Here is a 22,067-nt window from a genome sequence, read left to right as displayed (position 1 = left end):
TTACTCTAATCTTAACCAAACGAAAAGTTTTGCAGGGTTATGGGCAATGTGCCCGCTAATTTTTTTTTTAGGTGCGCGGCCCCTTTAAAGGGGATGCGCGGCTCATTCAAATTACCGCGTGTGCGCAGCTTTTTCCATTATAAACCCGTTGAGCGACACGGCGGGATTGCTGCGCAGCCTGAAGGCAACATTGCCTCTGGGGAAAGAGCAGGGGGGAGTGGGACTAATTGGAGAGCTCTTTCAAAGAGCCGGCACAGGCACGATGGGCCGAATGGCCTCCTCCTGTGCTGTATCGTTCTATGATCCATGTCGGATTAAAATATACTTTTAAAAAACAAGTTCAACTAAAAGCGGAGCATTTTAAAACAATTTAATTTGAATCCACCGGTCATCTCCACTCTTTCCTGCCCTCCTCATTCTCCAGGCTCCCACATTTCATTCTGGAGGTGGCAGCAGGTTTAATTGGCTGAAAATGGATTTTAAAGGCCGCGCTTTTTCGTCAATTGAGAGCTTAGCTCGATAAAGAAAGAAAGAACTTGCAATTCTCCAGCGCTTTTCACAATCTCAGGACGTCCCAAAGCGTTTCACAGCCGATGAAGTATTTTTGAAATGTAGCCACTGTTGTAATGCAGGGAGATCGCATCATATACAAAACCAGATCATTGATTCTGGTATCAAAGCAGCAGCTGGCTCCTGAGTGAATGGACAGGGTGGCATTTGGGAAGGGTTCATGTGCACGAGGATCCTATTCAGGAAAAGGCTAGGTGGTCTGGACGGAGAATCTACACCCATCACCTGTGACATGTGGATACAAGGGCCTAGAAATTGGGTTCTGGTCTTGCCAGGGCTGTAGCGCCAGAAAGTTTGCGCCAGCGGTAATGCGGCAGCGCGCGCCGAAAATTCGGGTGCGCCGGGCCCAGACGGCGGCGGGCGCTAAAACCCTCCTTTAGCGCCTCAAAACGGGCGTGAACTTGGGTTTCCCGGCGCTAATCCCCCGCTGCGGCACCCGATGCGGTGCGGCAGGCGGGGGAACTGCAGACCTCCTCCTCCTGTTAAGGAGGAGCTGCCTGCAGCCGACAACTGTCCGGCGGATTGACCCGACATCTGAGCCCGGCACCTCGGGGAAGTGCCGGGCTCGCATGAGACACTGATCAGGGCCGCGGGGGGGGAATGCAGGAGTCCGGGAAGGGAGGTGCGGGCAGGCGGCCGCCGGGAACGCGGCCGGCCGCCGCTCCACCTTTATGCGCCGGCGCACACTGGGGGAAGACTCTGTTGCCAGAGTCTTAGTTGCGCCTGCCACGGGCGAGGCGGGCGCAACTGAATTTCGGCTTGGGGCCGGGTTACCACGGCAACCGGGACGCTGCGCACACCGATGACGTCATCGGTGCCGGCGCAGCGCTACCGGTGCAACGCCGATTTAGGGCCCCAGGGAATTTCTCAACTGGCCATAACTCCGGCGCTAGGCCCTCTAGCGCCTCAAATGCGGCGCTAAGCCTACCGAATTTCTAGGCCAAGGACTTCTCCAGTACCTCTATCTCAATGGGACGAACATCGGGAGCATTTTACAACGGGAGGGCAATCCGCTCCGCCAGATTATCACCCAGCCGAAGACAGAGATCTATCCCGCCATCTATCGGATGAGATGTAAAACCGAGGCCCCCGTCTACCCTCTCAGGTGAACGTAAAAGATCCCAGGGCCACTATTTCGAAGACGATCAGGGGAGTTCTCCCTGGTGTTCTGGCCAATATTTATCCATTAATAACTACCATTAAAAAAAAAAGATTATCTGGTCATTATCACATTGCTGTTTGTGGGATCTTGCTGTGCGCAAATTAGCTGCCGCGTTTCCTACAACAGTGACTACACTTCAAAAGTTATTCATTGTTACTAAAGAGCTTTGGGACTTCCTGCCGATGTGATAAGTGCTTTATAAATACAATGTTCCTTATTCAATTATCCGTAGGTAACAATGAACAGGATGTAGATTGGGACACAGAGATGTTTAGCGAAGTTTCAAAAGCCGCATGGGTGCGTTGGCGTTCAAGAACTGTTTCAAGGATTGGCTAGAGGCCACGACAACTCCTTCGAACGTGCAAGTAAACTGGCTTCCTTGATCTGACCTCCTACCTTTCCCAGTGTGAGCGACATAGATCGGGCAGTCCGGGGAATTCCATCATCTGAGAACAAAACACACAAGAGTTTTTTTTATCATTCGTTCAAGAGACGTGGGTGTCCCTGGCAAGGCCAGCATTTATTGCCCATCCCTAATTGCCCTTGAGAAGGTGGTGGTGAGCCACCTTCTTGAACCGCTGCAGTCCGTGTGATGAAGGTGCTCCCACAGTGCTGTTAGGGAGGGAGTTCCAGGATTTTGACCCAGCGACGATGAAGGATCGGCCGGTATATTTCCAAGTCAGGATGGTGTGTGACTTGGAGGTGGTGGTGTTCCCATGCACCTGCTGCCCTTGTCCTTCTAGGTGGTGGAGGTCGCGGGTTTGGGAAGTGCTGTCGAAGAAGCCTTGGCGAGTTAACCATAATTCTTTGAGATCGGAGGAGGTGTTGGGCCCTGAAATTTGCACTGGTTGCCCTTGTTTTACTTCATGAAGTTTAAACCCCGGCCCCGCCATTAATTTCCAGGTATCTCAAGCTGTTGAGATCTAAATGTTCTGATTGAGGATTTATTCATCAATGAGGCAACGGCACTAAGTATAGTCATTTCCTAACCAGACCGCACAGAAGGAAGCCATTCGGCCCATCCTGCCTGTGCCGGCTCTTTGAAAGAGCTCTCCAATTAGTCCCACTCCTCCCTGCTCTTTCCCCACAGCCCTGCACATTCCAAGCAGGACAACCCAGCAAGTGAGAGATAGAAGCACAAATAAGGCTGAGTGGCCTGAGCTTCGAGGGCTGGATCCCCAGTTCTCAGGGTCTGCGTGTGGCCATCCAGCCACCCGCCATCAAGATTCCCCAGAGACTACGGCAACCTGCGGGGACAATGCTGAATCAACGAGGATAATACATTTCAAAGGAATATAACTCCTGGCCATTTCTTGCCTCTTGCAGTAGGGTAAAGAAAAAAAACATATGTGGAGGGACTGGAGAAGCTGGGGCTGTTCTCCTTAGAGCAAAGAAGGTTAAGGGGAGATTAAATAGAGGTGTTCAAATTTCTGAAGGGTTTTGATAGAGTAAATAGAGAGAAACTGTTTCCAGTGGCAGGAGGGTCGGTAACCAGAGGACACAGATTGAAGGTAATTGGCAAAAGACCCAGAGGGGCGATGAGGATAATTTTTTTATGCAGCGAGTTGTTGTGATCTGGAATGCGCTGCCTGAAAGGGCGGTGGAAGCAGATTCAATAGTAACTTTCAAAAGGGAATTGGATAAATATTTGAAAAGGAAAAATTTGCATTGCTTTAGGGAAAGAACAGGGGGAGCGGGACTAATTGGAGAGCTCTTTCAAAGAGCCGGCACAGGCACGATGGGCCGAATGGCCTCTTTCTGTGCTGTGAGATTGTAAGAAAAAGTGTGCAAGTTCGAAGAGTCGGGGAATGGCAGCATTTTGTCTTCACTGCCTTGGAGATCTGAGGGATAGTGTGGGCAGGGATTCTCACCCATGTTATCAATAAAAACCCAGCCAATCTCTCAGATTAAATCTTGTGTAAACGCCGCGAACAGAGATTCCCCACTCCGCGCACTCGGCCTGTGAGTTACCCTCCGATATAGGAGAGGGGAGGCTGGGGGCCGGGGAGTGGGTGAGGGGGAAAATGTTGGCCGGGGTTGCCTGGGGAAACAATGGGGGCTCCTTCCAATAGTTCAATGCTGCCACCTACTGTTGGTGAATCGATGCTACAAACTTCCTGGCGATGGTTGGCGAGGCTCCTGGAGAATCTGAAGAATGTAATAGCTGGATGAACGCCTGACAGATGCTTTGTTTCTCTCAGAACTCCTTGAAATTGCCCAGTTTTAAAGCCAGCAACAACAAAGCATGACGGGCTGAATGGATGGGCTGAATGGCCTTCTGTGCTGTAAATTTCTATGATTCTAACTCCTTTTCCCAACTTTGAGAACTCGTGCTCAAATTATTCGAACGCCCCATTTTACGGCGTGAGTGCTCATTGAACATTTGTTAGTTCACGTAAAATTAATTCAAGCTTTTCCCAGTGACTGAATATCGAACGCCAATTTAAAGTGGGAGACGGCTTGACCAGTGATTTATCCCACCCAGTCTGTCCCCCTCACTCCCCGTACCATTTAATATCCCACCCAGTCTAATCCCACTCTCCCCCTCACTCCCCGTACCATTTAATATCCCACCCAGTCTAATCCCACTCTCCCCCTCACTCCCCGTACCATTTAATATTCCACCCAGCCTAATCCCACTCTCCCCCTCACTCCCCGTACCCTTTAATATCCCACCCAGTCTAATCCCACTCTCCCCCTCACTCCCCACACCATTTAATATCCCACCCAGTCTAATCCCGCTCTCCCCCTCACTCCCCGTACCCTTTAATATCCCACCCAGTCTAATCCCACTCTCCCCCTCACTCCCCGTACCCTTTAATATCCCAGGCAGTCTAATCCCACTCTCCCCCTCACTCCCCACACCCTTTAATATCCCACCCAGTCTAATCCCACTCTCCCCGTCACTCCCCGCACCCTTTAATATCCCAGGCAGTCTAATCCCACTCTCCCCCTCACTCCCCACACCCTTTAATATCCCACCCAGTCTAATCCCACTCTCCCCCTCACTCCCCGTACCCTTTAATATCCCACCCAGTCTAATCCCACTCTCCCCGTACCCTTTAATATCCCACCCAGTCTAATCCCACTCTCCCCCTCACTCCCCGTACCCTTTAATATCCCAGGCAGTCTAATCCCACTCTCCCCCTCACTCCCCACACCCTTTAATATCCCAGCCAGTCTAATCCCACTCTCCCCCTCACTCCCCGCACCCTTTAATATCCCACTCAGTCTAATCCCATTCTCCCCTTCACTCCCCGTACCCTTTAATATCCCACCCAGTCTAATCCCACTCCCCCCCTCACTCCCCACACCCTTTAATATCCCACCCAGTCTAATCCCACTCTCCCCCTCACTCCCCGTACACTTTAATATCCCACCCAGTCTAATCCCACTCTCTCCCTCACTCCCCGTACCCTTTAATATCCCAGGCAGTCTAATCCCACTCTCCCCCTCACTCCCCACACCCATTAATATCCCACCCAGTCTAATCCCACTCTCCCCCTCACTCCCCGGACCCTTTAATATCCCACCCAGTCTAATCCCACTCTCCCCCTCACTCCCCGTACCCTTTAATATCCCACCCAGTCTAATCCCACTCTCCCCCTCACTCCCCGTACCCTTTAATATCCCACCCAGTCTAATCCCACTCTCCCCCTCACTCCCCGTACCCTTTAATATCCCACCCAGTCTAATCCTACTCTCCCCCTCACTCCCCGTACCCTTTAATATCCCACCCAGTCTAATCCCACTCTCCCCCTCACTCCCCGTACCCTTTAATATCCCACCCAGTCTAATCCCACTCTCCCCCTCACTCCCCGTACCCTTTAATATCCCACCCAGTCTAATCCCACTCTCCCCCTCACTCCCCGCACCCTTTAATATCCCACCCAGTCTAATCCCACTCTCCCCCTCACTCCCCGCACCCTTTAATATCCCACCCAGTCTAATCCCACTCTCCCCCTCACTCCCCGCACCCTTTATTATCCCACCCAGTCTAATCCCACTCTCCCCCTCACTCCCTGTACCCTTTAATATCCCACCCAGTCTAATCACATTCTCCCCCTTCACTCCCCATACCCTTTAATATCCCACCCAGTCTAATCCCACTCTCCCCCTCACTCCCCGTACCCTTTAATATCCCACCCAGTCTAATCCCACTCTCCCCCTCACTCCCCGTACCCTTTAATATCCCACCCAGTCTAATCCCACTCTCCCCCTCACTCCCCGTACCCTTTAATATCCCACCCAGTCTAATCCCACTCTCCCCCTCACTCCCCGCACCCTTTAATATCCCACCCAGTCTAATCCCACTCTCCCCCTCACTCCCCGCACCCTTTAATATCCCACCCAGTCTAATCCCACTCTCCCCCTCACTCCCCGCACCCTTTAATATCCCACCCAGTCTAATCCCACTCTCCCCCTCACTCCCCGTACCCTTTAATATCCCACCCAGTCTAATCCAACTCTCCCCCTCACTCCCCGTACCCTTTAATATCCCACCCAGTCTAATCCCACTCTCCCCCTCACTCCCCGTACCCTTTAATATCCCACCCAGTCTAATCCCACTCTCCCTCTCACTCCCCGTACCCTTTAATATCCCACCCAGTCTAATCCCACTCTCCCCCTCACTCCCCGTACCCTTTAATATCCCACCCAGTCTAATCCCATTCTCCCCCTTCACTCCCCGTACCCTTTAATATCCCACCCAGTCTAATCCCACTCTCCCCCTCACTCCCCGTACCCTTTAATATCCCACCCAGTCTAATCCCACTCTCCCCCTCACTCCCCGTACCCTTTAATATCCCACCCAGTCTAATCCCACTCTCCCCCTCACTCCCCGTACCCTTTAATATCCCACCCAGTCTAATCCCACTCTCCCCCTCACTCCCCGCACCCTTTAATATCCCACCCAGTCTAATCCCACTCTCCCCCTCACTCCCCGCACCCTTTAATATCCCACCCAGTCTAATCCCACTCTCTCCCTCACTCCCCGCACCCTTTAATATCCCACCCAGTCTAATCCCACTCTCCCCCTCACTCCCCGTACCCTTTAATATCCCACCCAGTCTAATCCCACTCTCCCCCTCACACCCTGCACCCTTTAATATCCCACCCAGTCTAATCCCACTCTCCCCCTCACTCCCCGTACCCTTTAATATCCCACCCAGTCTAATCCCACTCTCCCCCTCACTCCCCGTACCCTTTAATATCCCACCCAGTCTAATCCCACTCTCCCCCTCACTCCCCACACCCTTTAATATCCCACCCAGTCTAATCCCACTCTCCCCCTCACTCCCCGTACCCTTTAATATCCCACCCAGTCTAATCCCACTCTCCCCCTCACTCCCCGTACCCTTCAATATCCCACCCAGTCTAATCCCACTCTCCCCCTCACTCCCCGTACCCTTTAATATCCCACCCAGTCTAATCCCACTCTCCCTCTCACTCCCCGTACCCTTTAATATCCCACCCAGTCTAATCCCACTCTCCCCCTCACTCCCCGCACCCTTTAATATCCCACCCAGTCTAATCCCACTCTTCCCCTCACTCCCCGTACACTTTAATATCACACCCAGTCTAATCCCACTCTCCCACTCACTCCCCGTACACTTTAATATCACACCCAGTCTAATCCCACTCTCCCTCTCACTCCCCGTACCCTTTAATATCCCACCCAGTCTAATCCCACTCTCCCCCTCACTCCCCGTACCCTTTAATATCCCACCCAGTCTAATCCCACTCTCCCCCTCACTCCCCGTACCCTTTAATATCCCACCCAGTCTAATCCCACTCTCCCCCTCACTCCCCGTACCCTTTAATATCCCACCCAGTCTAATCCCACTCTCCCCCTCACTCCCCGTACCCTTTAATATCCCACCCAGTCTAATCCTACTCTCCCCCTCACTCCCCGTACCCTTTAATATCCCACCCAGTCTAATCCCACTCTCCCCCTCACTCCCCGTACCCTTTAATATCCCACCCAGTCTAATCCCACTCTCCCCCTCACTCCCCGTACCCTTTAATATCCCACCCAGTCTAATCCCACTCTCCCCCTCACTCCCCGCACCCTTTAATATCCCACCCAGTCTAATCCCACTCTCCCCCTCACTCCCCGCACCCTTTAATATCCCACCCAGTCTAATCCCACTCTCCCCCTCACTCCCCGCACCCTTTATTATCCCACCCAGTCTAATCCCACTCTCCCCCTCACTCCCTGTACCCTTTAATATCCCACCCAGTCTAATCACATTCTCCCCCTTCACTCCCCATACCCTTTAATATCCCACCCAGTCTAATCCCACTCTCCCCCTCACTCCCCGTACCCTTTAATATCCCACCCAGTCTAATCCCACTCTCCCCCTCACTCCCCGTACCCTTTAATATCCCACCCAGTCTAATCCCACTCTCCCCCTCACTCCCCGTACCCTTTAATATCCCACCCAGTCTAATCCCACTCTCCCCCTCACTCCCCGCACCCTTTAATATCCCACCCAGTCTAATCCCACTCTCCCCCTCACTCCCCGCACCCTTTAATATCCCACCCAGTCTAATCCCACTCTCCCCCTCACTCCCCGCACCCTTTAATATCCCACCCAGTCTAATCCCACTCTCCCCCTCACTCCCCGTACCCTTTAATATCCCACCCAGTCTAATCCAACTCTCCCCCTCACTCCCCGTACCCTTTAATATCCCACCCAGTCTAATCCCACTCTCCCCCTCACTCCCCGTACCCTTTAATATCCCACCCAGTCTAATCCCACTCTCCCTCTCACTCCCCGTACCCTTTAATATCCCACCCAGTCTAATCCCACTCTCCCCCTCACTCCCCGTACCCTTTAATATCCCACCCAGTCTAATCCCATTCTCCCCCTTCACTCCCCGTACCCTTTAATATCCCACCCAGTCTAATCCCACTCTCCCCCTCACTCCCCGTACCCTTTAATATCCCACCCAGTCTAATCCCACTCTCCCCCTCACTCCCCGTACCCTTTAATATCCCACCCAGTCTAATCCCACTCTCCCCCTCACTCCCCGTACCCTTTAATATCCCACCCAGTCTAATCCCACTCTCCCCCTCACTCCCCGCACCCTTTAATATCCCACCCAGTCTAATCCCACTCTCCCCCTCACTCCCCGCACCCTTTAATATCCCACCCAGTCTAATCCCACTCTCTCCCTCACTCCCCGCACCCTTTAATATCCCACCCAGTCTAATCCCACTCTCCCCCTCACTCCCCGTACCCTTTAATATCCCACCCAGTCTAATCCCACTCTCCCCCTCACACCCTGCACCCTTTAATATCCCACCCAGTCTAATCCCACTCTCCCCCTCACTCCCCGTACCCTTTAATATCCCACCCAGTCTAATCCCACTCTCCCCCTCACTCCCCGTACCCTTTAATATCCCACCCAGTCTAATCCCACTCTCCCCCTCACTCCCCACACCCTTTAATATCCCACCCAGTCTAATCCCACTCTCCCCCTCACTCCCCGTACCCTTTAATATCCCACCCAGTCTAATCCCACTCTCCCCCTCACTCCCCGTACCCTTCAATATCCCACCCAGTCTAATCCCACTCTCCCCCTCACTCCCCGTACCCTTTAATATCCCACCCAGTCTAATCCCACTCTCCCTCTCACTCCCCGTACCCTTTAATATCCCACCCAGTCTAATCCCACTCTCCCCCTCACTCCCCGCACCCTTTAATATCCCACCCAGTCTAATCCCACTCTTCCCCTCACTCCCCGTACACTTTAATATCACACCCAGTCTAATCCCACTCTCCCACTCACTCCCCGTACACTTTAATATCACACCCAGTCTAATCCCACTCTCCCTCTCACTCCCCGTACCCTTTAATATCCCACCCAGTCTAATCCCACTCTCCCCCTCACTCCCCGCACCCTTTAATATCCCACCCAGTCTAATCCCACTCTTCCCCTCACTCCCCGTACCCTTTAATATCACACCCAGTCTAATCCCACTCTCCCCCTCACTCCCCACACCCTTTAATATCCCACCCAGTCTAATCCCACTCTCCCCCTCACTCCCTGTACCCTTTAATATCCCACCCAGTCTAATCCCACTCTCCCCCTCACTCCCCGTACCCTTTAATATCCCACCCAGTCTAATCCCACTCTCCCTCTCACTCCCCGTACCCTTTAATATCCCACCCAGTCTAATCCCACTCTCCCCCTCACTCCCCGTACCCTTTAATATCCCACCCAGTCTAATCCCACTCTCCCCCTCACTCCCCGTACCCTTTAATATCCCACCCAGTCTAATCCCACTCTCCCCCTCACTCCCCGTACCCTTTAATATCCCACCCAGTCTAATCCCACTCTCCCCCTCACTCCCCGTACCCTTTAATATCACACCCAGTCTAATCCCACTCCCCCCCTCACTCCCCACACCCTTTAATATCCCACCCAGTCTAATCCCACTCTCCCCCTCACTCCCCGTACCCTTTAATATCCCACCCAGTCTAATCCCACTCTCCCTCTCACTCCCCGTACCCTTTAATATCCCACCCAGTCTAATCCCACTCTCCCCCTCACTCCCCGTACCCTTTAATATCCCACCCAGTCTAATCCCACTCTCCCTCTCACTCCCCGTACCCTTTAATATCCCACCCAGTCTAATCCCACTCTCCCCCTCACTCCCCGTACCCTTTAATATCCCACCCAGTCTAATCCCACTCTCCCACTCACTCCCCGTACCCTTTAATATCCCACCCAGTCTAATCCCACTCTCCCCCTCACTCCCCACACCCTTTAATATCCCACCCAGTCTAATTCCACTCTCCCCCTCACTCCCCGTACCCTTTAATATCCCACCCAGTCTAATTCCACTCTCCCCCTCACTCCCCGTACCCTTTAATATCCCACCCAGTCTAATCCCACTCTCCCCCTCACTCCCCGTACCCTTTAATATCCCACCCAGTCTAATTCCACTCTCCCCCTCACTCCCCGTACCCTTTAATATCCCACCCAGTCTAATCCCACTCTCCCCCTCACTCCCCGCACCCTTTAATATCCCACACAGTCTAATCCCACTCTCCCCCTCACTCCCCGCACCCTTTAATGTCCCACCCAGTCTAATCCCACTCTCCCCCTCACTCCCCGCACCCTTTAATATCCCACCCAGTCTAATCCCACTCTCCCCCTCACTCCCCGCACCCTTTAATATCCCACCCAGTCTAATCCCACTCTCCCCCTCACTCCCCGCACCCTTTAATATCCCACCCAGTCTAATCCCACTCTCCCCCTCACTCCCCGCACCCTTTAATATCACTTTAGTTCCTGTTCGGTGCCGAGTTACCTATTCCCAATTGAGGCAGTGTTCACGCAGCAACCACAGGTTTCAGGCGCCCTGTGTTTCGGGCCAGAGGGAATACCAATGGGCCAGGGTTCCTGTGGACAGATGTTCACTGTCCAGTGCTGTATGGACAAGATCGGGCTGGGCTGTGTACCCTTCCACAATCGAATAGCCTGCCATCACTCATCGTCCAGGCGCGCATGTGGCCAAACCCATTGAACTGTGCCCCATCCAAGAGGCAATGTGTTCAATAGAGGACAGAAGGGGGTTAGAAAACAATTCAAAGAAAAGGAAAGATTGGATAGGCTGGGGTTGTTTTCTTTGGAACACAGGAGGTTGAGGGGAGATTTAATTGAGGTGTATAAAATTATGAGGGGCCTGGATAGAGTGGATAGGAAGGACCTATTTCCCTTAGCAGAGGGGTCAACAACTAGGGGGCATAGATTTAAAGTAATTGGTAGAAGGATTAGAGGGGAGTTGAGGAGGACTTTCTTCACCCAGAGGGTGGTGGGGGTCTGGAACTCACTGCCTGAAAGGGTGGGAGAGGCAGAAACCCTCATCACATTAAAAAAGTACTTGGATGTGCACTTGAAGTGCTGTAACCTGCAGGGCTATGGACCAAGAGCTGGAAAGTGGGATTAGGCTGGAGAGCTCTTTGTCGGCTGGCACGGACACGATGGGCCGAATGGCCTCCTTCTGTGCCGTAAATTTCTATGATTCTATGAATGGCATGTGAATCTGTATATTCGCGCAATTCTGGGCCTGGGTCCAGGATAGCACCAAGATAACACCAGGATTAACATCAGGATTAACACCAGGATTAACTTCAGGATTAACACCAGGATTAACATCAGGATTAACATCAGGATTAACACCTGTATAAAACCAGAATTAACACTGGTATAAAAGCAGGATTAACACCGGTATAACACTCGGAGGAACATCAGGATTAACATCAGGATTAACATCAGGATTAACTGAGATTAACACCAGGATTAACATCAGGATTAACATCAGGATTAACACTGGGATTAACACTGGGATTAACACCAGGATTAACTCCGGGATTAATACCAGGATTAACAACGGTATTAACACCGGGTTTAACACCAGGATAACACCAGGATTAACACCAGGATAAAACCAGGATTAACACCAGGATAAAACCAGGATTAACACCAGGATTAATACCGGGATAAAACCAGGATTAACACCAAGATTAACACCAAGATTAACTCCAGGATAAAACCAGGATTAACACCAGGATTAACACCAGGGTTAACATCAGGATTAACTCTGGGATATAACCAGGATTAACATCAGGATTAACACCGGGATTAACATCAGGATTAACATCAGGATTAACTCTGGGATAAAACCAGGATTAACATCAGGATTAACACCGGGATTAACACCAGGATTAACATCAGGATTAACATCAGGATTAACTCTGGGATAAAACCGGAATTAACACCAGGATTAACACCAGGTTTAACACTGGGATTAACTCCGGGATTAACACCAGGATTAACACCGGGATTAACACCAGGATTAACACCAGGTTTAACACCAGGATTAACACCAGGATTAACACCAGGATTAACCCCGGGATTAACACCAGGATTAACACCAGGATTAACTCCGGGATCGCTCCATGGATTTGTTTTTGGAAGGTGTTGCCCAGCCAACCATTGCCAGGTGCCAGGAGAGCAGATGTCCCAACCTCGCTGTGGGGGAGGGTCACGACCTCTGCTTAGAACCCTCCCGTGGCAACCGGGCCGAGATGAGGAACTCATCGCTCAGCCCCGTGAGCTGCTGTCCTGCCGAGCGTTATGAAGAGCACACGTTGGGGCAAGCTCTCTGCTAATCACAAACCGAGGGCCTTTCGCGACCGACCCGGAAACCCAGCGAGGGTTACGTGCTCCTACCGCCACTGTCTCCGTACGGACTGTATCCGCGGTTCGAATTCTGGTTGGCCAGCTTCTTGAATTCCGATAGCTCGGCGTGATCCTTCTCGTACATCCTCTTCAGGTTCTCAACGTACTGCATCATCACCTCCGTGGCCTTGGACATGCGTTTCTCCTGTAAAAACCCAACATACCGCCAGATTAACCAGAGGGCACACGTCAAGGCGCCGTGCAAAAAGGCACATTGACTCCGCAGAAACACTGGCTGTCTCTCCGGCAATGAGCGATGCTGGTACAGTGGTGAGCATCACTGCCTTCTGATGCGCCATCAATTACTCAAAAGACTGAGGTTGAGCGAGTAACAATCAGGCTTTTATTAACTAAAGAATGAAGGTCTTGTCTCGAGTGGTCGACCTGTCCAGAATACTAAGGGACTGGGAGGTAGTCACTTATATACCTGGAATAGTGGGAGGAGTCAGCCGAGGCATGTCCAGACCTGTACCTAGTGGAATACACATACCTCTACAGACAGGTATAACAGTGGTTTACCACATTCACCCCTTGTTTAAAAATGAGTCCGGCGGGGTGAAGTGTATTTAAAAGTTCGTGTATTGGAGTCTCTCCGGAGGTCTTGTCTGCCGCTGTGATCGACGTGGCGACGGCAGGGGTGGTGGAGCTTCCGGCGTCGCGTCCCGTGTAGGCTGGGGCCCTGGAGTGTAGTCCTCGTGGGTGACGGTCCAAGGCGAGCCGGCTGCTGGGGTTGGATATCGGGTCGTGGGGGGGGGTGGTAATGGGTAGTGGGTTACAGCGGTCCCCGAGGGTGCGAGGTCTCGTATGGAGACTGTGTCCTCCCGCCCTGCAGCGGTCCCCGAGGGTGCGAGGTCTCGTATGGAGACTGTGTCCTCCTGCCCGTCCGGGTACGCAATGTAAGCGTACTGGGGGTTGGCGTGGAGGAGGTCGACCCTCTCGACCAGGGGGTCCGTTTTATTGGTCCTCACGTGTCTTCTCAGTAGTACCGGCCCTGGGGACGTCAGCCATGGCGGTAACGATGTCCCCGATGTGGACTTCCTTGGGAAGACAAACATTTTCTCGTGAGGGGTGGCATTGGTGGCAGTGCAGAGCAGTGACCGAATCGAGTGGAGCGCATCGGGGAGCACCTCCTGCCAGCGGGAGGTCGGAAGGCCCCTAGACTTTAAGGCTAGTAGGGCGGCCTTCCAAACTGTCGCATTCTCTCTTTCCACCTGTCCGTTCCCCTGGGGGTTGTAACTGGTGGTCCTGCTTGTGGCTATACCCCTAGCGAGCAGGTACTGGCGGAGTTCGTCACTCATAAACGATGAGCCCCGGTCGCTATGGATATAGCTGGGGAAACCGAACAGGGTGAAGAGGCTGTTCAGAGATTTAATGGCCGTGGCACTGGTCATGTCTGAGCAGGGGATAGCGAACGGGAAACGGGAGTACTCGTCAATGATGTTGAGGAAGTACACATTGCGGTCGGAGGAGGGGAGAGGCCCTTTAAAATCGACGCTCAGGCGTTCGAAAGGGCGAGTGGCTTTTATCAGGTGGGCTCTGTCTGGTCTATAAAAGTGCGGTTTGCACTCAGCGCAGACTTGGCAGTTCTTGGTCATGGTCCTGACCTCCTCGATGGAGTAAGGCAGGTTGCGGGCCTTGATGAAGTGGAAGAACCTGGTGACCCCCGGGTGGCAGAGGTCATTGTGGAGGGCCCTCAGCCTATCGATCTGCGCGCTGGCGCAGGTGCCACGCGATAGGGCATCTGGGGGTTCATTGAGCTTCCCAGGCCGGTACAAGATCTCGTAGTTGTAGGTGGAAAGTTCGATTCTCCACCTCAAGATCTTGTCATTTTTGATTTTGCCCCTCTGCTTGTTGTTGAACATAAAAGCAACTGAACGCTGGTCAGTGAGCAGGGTAAATCGTTTTCCGGCCAGGTAGTGCCTCCAATGACGCACAGCCTCCACAATAGCCTGGGCCTCCTTCTCGACCGCGGAGTGTCTGGGCTCCGGGCCCTGGAGGGTTCGTGAGAAGAATGCCACAGGTCTCCCCGCCTGATTAAGGGTGGCGGCCAGAGCGAAGTCGGACGCATCGCTTTCCACCTGGAAGGGGATGGATTCGTCCACTGCGTGCATGGTGGCTTTGGCAATGTCCTCCTTGATGCGGTGGAAGGCCGAGCGGGCCTCTGCCATCAGGGGAAAAGAGGTGGATTTGATCAGCGGACGGGCTTTGTCTGCATAGTAGGGGACCCACTGAGCGTAGTAGGAAAAAAACCCTAGGCACCTCTTCAGGGCTTTTAGGCAGTGGGGCAGTGGGAGCTCCATAAGGGGACGCATCCGGTCCGGGTCGGGACCGATGACCCCGTGTTCCACAACACAGCCAAGGATGGCGAGGCGGTCTGTGCAGAATATGCACTTCTCCTTGTTATATGTCAGGTTCAGAAGTTGGGCGGTGCGGAGGAATTTCTCGAGGTTTGCGTCATGGTCCTGCAAGTCCTGGCCGCAGATGGTCACATTGTCTAGGTAAGGGAAAGTGGCCTGCAGCGCGTTTTGATCGACCATCCGGTCCATCTCCCTTTGGAAGACGGAGACCCCGTTGGTAACGCCGAAGGGAACCCTAAGGAAGTGATAGAGGCGGCCGTTTGCCTCAAAAGCAGTATACTGGCGGTCTTCAGGGCGGATGGGGAGCTGGTGGTACGCTGATTTCAGGTCAATGGTCGAAAAGACGCGGTACTGCGCGATCTGGTTGACCATGTCAGCTATGCGGGGGAGTGGGTAGGCATCCAGCAGGGTGTAGCGGTTTATTGTTTGGCTGTAGTCGATGACCAGGCGTTGTTTCTCGCCGGTCTTAACGACCACAACCTGGGCTCGCCAGGGGCTGGAGCTGCCCTCAATAATCCCCTCCTTCAGGAGTCGCTCCACTTCGGTTTTGATGAAAACCCTGTCCCCGGCACTGCATCGCCTGCTCTTTGTGGCGATGGGCTTACAGTCGGGGGTGAGGTTAGCAAACAGTGGGGGGGGTGGGACTCTGAGTGTGGAGAGGTTGCATCTGGTGCGCGGCGGGCAATTTGGAGGCTGCTGGCTGCGGACTGTGAGTGGGGGGAGGGGGCCACCGTACGCCATCGTAACGCTTTTGAGGTGGCACTGGAAATCCAACCCCAGTAGGACGGCAGTGCAGAGGTCGGGCAGGACCAGGAGTTTAAAATTATTGAATACAGTCCCGTCTACTACTAGTGTCACCACGCAGTAGCCGCCAATGTCCGCTGACTGGGACTCGGAGGCCATAGAAATCCGCTGGTGCGCAGGCAGGACTGGGAGAGAGCAACGCCGCACCGTGTCGGGGTGGATGAAGCTCTCTGTGCTCCCGGAGTCAAAAAGGCAGTTTATTGCATGGCCGTTTACCTTAACGCCCATTTTGGACCGGGCTAGTTGGTGCGGTCTCGTTTGGTCCAGCGTAACAGAGGCCAGCGTAGGGGTCGGTGTGTCGCTGCGGGTATCAGATGCGGGGGGGTTGGCGGTCTGCTGCGTCCTGGCTGGTGTCCAAGATGGCGGCGTCCATGATTCCCATGTGGCTGGAGTCGTCCAAGATGGCTGCTGCTGCGGTGGTTCGCACATGGCTGGGGAGGCCCAAGATGGCGGCCCGCACAGCCCACACGCGGCGCTGTTGGGGGCCCAAGATGGCGGCTCGCCCGGCCCACACGCGGCGCTGCTGGCGTTCGGGGTGGCTTTGGCCTTGCAGACGTTGGCGTAGTGTACCTTTTTCCCGCAGCCCGAGCAGGTCGCATTCTTCGCCGGGCAGCGCGCTCTGGGGTGTTTGGCCTGGCCACAGAAGTAGCATTTCTGGCCTTGGGATACTGCTGTCTGGCTTTGGGACACTGCTGCGGTAGTTGGGCCATTGTTGGGCTGTGGCTGGGGTGGCACGGTGCTATGGGGCTGTCCTACCGTGTCCCAGGTTGTCGTTCCCCGCAGCGTCCACGGTGCAGAGGAGTAGGCATCCATGCCCCGGTAGGCTGCGTCCAGCGTTAGTGCGATTTCGGAGGCTTTGTTGAGGTTGAGGTCGCTCTGCTCCAGCAGACGTTGTCGGGTGTAGTTGGACCTGTGGCCCGCTACGAAGGCATCCCGGATCAGTTCCTCCGTGTACTTAGCGGGCGTTACCGCCTTACACCCACAGGCCCGGCCAAGCACGGACCGTGCTTGGAGGTATTCCTCAGTCGATTCCCCAGGTTGTTGCTTGCGACTCCCCAGGAGGTGCCTGGCGTACACTTCATTCACAGGGCGCGCGTACTGGGTCTTGAGGAGCTGGAGGGCGTCTGTGTACAAGGTCGCGTCCTGGGTGACTGAGTACACTCGGTGGTTCACCTTGGAGATCAGGACAGACAGTTTGTCCGCATCCGTTGTGACCGCAGTGGAGGCAGTCAGGAATGTCTCGAAGCACATGAGCCAGTGAGCAAACTTGGTGGAAGCGTCCGCTTCCCGACTGTCCAGGTCCAGGCATGCTGGTGTGAGGATCTTCTCCATTATAAAAATTTAGTTAATAAAATTGATGCGCCATCAATTACTCAAAAGACTGAGGTTGAGCGAGTAACAATCAGGCTTTTATTAACTAAAGAATGAAGGTCTAGTCTCGAGTGGTCGACCCGTCCAGAATACTAAGGGACTGGGAGGTAGTCACTTATGTACCTGGAATAGTGGGAGGAGTCAGCCGAGGCATGTCCAGACCTGTACCTAGTGGAATACACATACCTCTACAGACAGGTATAACAGTGGTTTACCACACCTTCCAAGCAGTTGTCCTGGGATCGATTTCCAGCCATCGCAAGTTGACGTTTTTTGATTCCCTTCCATCAAAATCTTAGCAGAAATGTCTTCACCCAGAGGGCGTAGATTTAAGGTCATTGGTCGGAAGTTTAGAGGGGAGTCGAGGAGAACTTTTTTTCACCCAGAGGATGCTGGGGTTCTGGAACTCACTGAAAGGGTGGTGGAGGCAGAGACCCTCATCACATTTAAAAAGTACTTGGATATGCACTTATTATCACATTGCTGTTTGTGGGAGCTTGCTGTGCGCAAATTGACTGCCGCGTTTCCCACATTACAACAGTGACCACACTTCAAAAGTACTTCACTGGCTGTCAAAGCGCTTTGAGAAGTCCAGTGGTCGTGAAAGGTGCTATATAAATGCAAGTCTATCTTTTCTTTTTGAAGAGCCATAACCTACAGGGCTACGGACAAGTGGGATTAGGCTGGATAGCTCTTTGTCAGCCGGCACGGACATGATGGGCTGAATGGCCTCCTTCTGTGTCGTAAATTTCTATGATAGATTTAAACCCTACGAGATCTCTGCGCACCTCCAATTCTAACCTCTTGAGCATCCACCGTGCCTTCAGCTGCCTGGGCCCTAAGCTCTGGAATTCCCTCCCTAAACCTCTCCGCCTCTCTCTCCTCCTTTAAGACGCTCCTTAAAACCTACCTCTTTGACCAAGCTTTTGGTCATCTGTCCTAATGTCTGTTTATGCAGCTCGGTGAGAAATTTTGTTATAACGTTCCTGTGAAGCGTCTTGGGACATTTTACTACGTTAAAGGTTCTGCTTAGTAATTTAGATCCTATATATAAAGTCTAAATTAAAAATCAGAACCTCAACGGTAATAATCTCTGGATTACTACCTGAGCCACACACAAATTGGCATCGGGTCAAGCAGATCAAAGAGTTAAATGCGTGGCTGAAAGAGTGGTGTGGGAAGAAGGGCTTTCAATTCATGGGACACTGGCACCAGTACTGGGGAAAGAGGGAGCTGTTCCGTCGGGATGGGCTCCACTTAAACTGGGCTGGGACCAGCATCCTGGCGAATCGAATAACTAGGGCTGCAGATAGGGCTTTAAACTAAAAAAGGTAGGGGGGGGGAACAGGTCAGGTGTGGGGAAATTTAGAAATCTAAGGAGAAAGGTCAAGGCAATAGAGCAGTGTAGCGATTTGGGTAAAAATAAGCAGAGTGTGACAGGAAGGGACAGAGAGTTTAACAGTAGCAGTGCAGCAGAGAATAAGGTCAAAGCAGGGAATAATGGTAAAATATTTAAATTAAATACTCTTTATCTGAATGCATGAAGCATTCGTAACAAGATAGACAAACTAGTGGCACAAATAGAGATAAATGGGTTTGATCTAATAGCCATTACAGAGCTGCAAGGTGACCAAGGTTGGGAACTAAATGTTCCAGGGTACTTGACGTTTCGAAAAGACAGGCGGAATGAAAAAGGAGGGGGGTAGCCCTAATAATAAAGGATGACATAAGGACAGTAGAGAGAAAGGATCTCGGCTCAGAAGATCAGGAAGTAGAATCAGTATGGGTGGAGATAAGGAATAACAAGGGTCAGAAATCACTGGTGGGAGTAGTATATAGGCCCCCTAACAGTAGCTATATTAATCAATAAATAGTATATTAATCAAGAAATAGTAGGAGCTTGCAAAAAAGGTAATGCAATAATTGTGGCGGACTTTAATCTTCATATAGACTGGACAAATCAAATTGGCAAAGGTAGTCTGGAGGACGAGTTCATGGAATGCATTTGGGACAGTTTCCTAGAACAATATGTCATGGAACCAACCAGGGAACAGGCTATTTTAGATCTTGTATTGTATAATGAGACAGGGTTAATTAGCAATCTCATAGTAAAGGATCCTCTGGGGCAGAGTGATCATAATATAATAGAATTTTACATTAAGTTTGAGAGTGACTTGCCTAAGTCCGAAATTAGAGTCTTAAACTTAAATAAAGCCAATTACAGAGGTATGAGGGGCGAGTTGGCTAACGTAGGTTGGAAAAATAGATTAAAAGGTGCGGCAGTAGATAAGCAGTGGCTGGCATTTAAAGAAATACATTCCATTGAGAAACAAAAACTCCATGGGAAAAGTGATCCATCCATAGCTAACTAAAGAAGTTAAGGATAGCATTAGATTGAAAGAAGAAGCTTATAATGTTGCAAAAAATAATAGTAAGCCTGAGGATTGGGAGAGTTTCAGAAACCAGCAAAGGTTAACCAAAAAATTGATAAAAAGGGAAAAAATAGAATGAGAGAAAACTAGCAAGAAATATAAAAGCAGATTGTAAGAGCTTCTACAAGTATGTAAAAAGGAAGAGAGTAGCAAAAGTAAACTTTGGTCCCTTAGAGGCTGAGACAGGAGAAATTATTATGGGGAATAAGGAAATGGCAGAAACGTTAAACAAATATTTTGTATCTGTCTTCACAGTAGAAGACACAAAAAGCATACCAAAAATGGTGGGGTACCAAGGGTCTAATGAGGGTGAGGAACTTAACATAATTAATATAAGTAGAGAAAAAGTACTAGAGAAACTAATGGGACTAAAAGCTGACAAATCCCCTGGACCTGATGACCTACATCCTAGGGTTCTAAAAGAGGTGGCTGCAGAGAGAGTGGATGCATTGGTTTTGATCTTCCAAAATTCCCTAGATTCTAGAACGGTCCCAGCGGATTGGAAGGTAGCAAATGTAACACCGCTATTCAAGAAAGGAGGAAGAGAGAAAACAGGGAACTACAGGCCAGTTGGCCTGACATCAGTCGTCGGAAAAATGTTGGAATCCATTGTTAAGGAAGTGGTAGGAGTGGTAGGAGGTTTAAAGTAATTGGTGGAAGGTTTAGAGGGGATTTGAGGGGAAATTTCTTCACCCAGAGGGCGGTGGGGGTCTGGAACTCACTGCCTGAAAGGGTGGTAGAGGCAGAAACCCTCACCACATTAAAAAAGTGCTTGGATGTGCACTTGAAGTGCCGTACCCTACAGGGCTACGGACCAAGAGCTGGGAAGTGGGGTTAGGCTGGAGAGCTCTTTGTCGGCCGGCACAGACACGATGGGCCGAATGGCCTCCCTCCGTGCTGTAAATTTCTATGATTCTATGGTATCAGGGCACTTAGAAAATCATAACGTGATTAGGCAGAGTCAACATGGTTTTATGAAAGGGAAATCGTGTTTGACAAATTTATTAGAGTTTTTTAAGGATGTAACTAGCAGGGTAGATAAAGGGGAACCAGTGGATGTAGTATATTTGGATTTCCAAAAGGCATTCAATAAGGTGCCACATAAAAAGTTATTACACAAGATTAGGGCTCATGGGGTTGGGGGTAATATAGTAGCATGGATAGCGGATTGGTTAACGGACAGAAAACAGAGAGTCGGGATAAACGGGTCTTTTTCAGTTGGCAAGCTGTTACTAGTGGGGTGCTGCAAGGATCAGTGTTGATCTATATTAATGACCTAGATGAAGGGACCGAGTGTAATGTATCCAAGTTTGCTGACACTACAAAGCTAGGTGGGACAGTAAGCTGTGAGGAGAACACAAAGGGCTGGATTTTGATACTGGAGGCGTGTAGGAGGCGGGACTACAACTTTTGGGGTTGTAGTCCCGCCTCCATCGAGTTGTGACCAACCCACTCGATTTTCACTTGATTGACCTTGTTGATCCTGCCCAGCGGGCTCAGCAGGCCAATTAAGGGCCACCCGGCAACAGGTGACTTCACAGATTGACATTTCATCTGTCAAGAGCTTTTGACAGATGAAATATTGGCGTTTGACAGCTCTTTGAAGCTGTCAAACACTGACAATCTGTACTCCAAGTTAATTCCTTCCTCTCAGGCTGATTTAGAGATCTCTCCAGAACAGAAAGCTGAATGCTGCAGATTTTGAAGCTCGCAGCCATTCTGCTTTCTGTGCCGGTGAGATGAGGGACTCCCGAGACCTGAAGGAAGGAAGGCTGTAAAGGTAAGTAAAGGTAAGTAAAACTTCTTTAAATGCTTTACACAGACCAAACACACTTACTTCTGCACTCATGCACCCATCACTCACCTGAACACCGGACATCTCGAACCCTCCAAGCCCTTCAGCCCGACGGTCCGCCTCGCTAACTTGGCGTGGTTTGGAGCCGTCGGGAATCCCACACTTCAGCAATAAAAATAGGGATTAGGCTAAAAGCTGCCTGATAACTACCTATTAACAGGCAGTTAATTGGCACTAATCCCCTTCCCGCCTCGGGTAGGTGGGTCCCAGTGCGGGTCGGGTACCCGCCTCCTTTGAAACTGGGATGGAGGCGGGTT

General features: G+C 51.6%; 1 protein-coding gene across 6 annotated transcripts in view; it reads right to left on the bottom strand.

Annotated features, from left to right (window-relative positions):
• LOC147107204 (inositol 1,4,5-triphosphate receptor associated 1-like) overlaps positions 1–22,067 on the bottom strand; it is a 251,510-nt gene that overhangs the window by 17,751 nt on the left and 211,692 nt on the right. For all 6 annotated transcript variants that reach the window (XM_086008386.1, XM_086008381.1, XM_086008387.1 and 3 more), the window contains 2 exons: positions 12,983–13,136; positions 2,129–2,178 (listed from right to left, as the gene is read on the bottom strand). In XM_086008386.1, coding sequence (XP_085864512.1) covers positions 2,129–2,178; positions 12,983–13,136 — 204 coding nt within the window. The remainder of the gene's footprint in view (positions 1–2,128; positions 2,179–12,982; positions 13,137–22,067) is intronic.

The sequence above is a fragment of the Somniosus microcephalus genome, chromosome 15, assembly GCF_052327205.1.
Source record: "Somniosus microcephalus isolate GS21.2 chromosome 15, FLI_Smic_1.0, whole genome shotgun sequence".
NCBI classification, from domain to species: Eukaryota; Metazoa; Chordata; class Chondrichthyes; order Squaliformes; family Somniosidae; genus Somniosus; species Somniosus microcephalus.
This window is presented reverse-complemented; position numbering and strand designations above follow the sequence as displayed.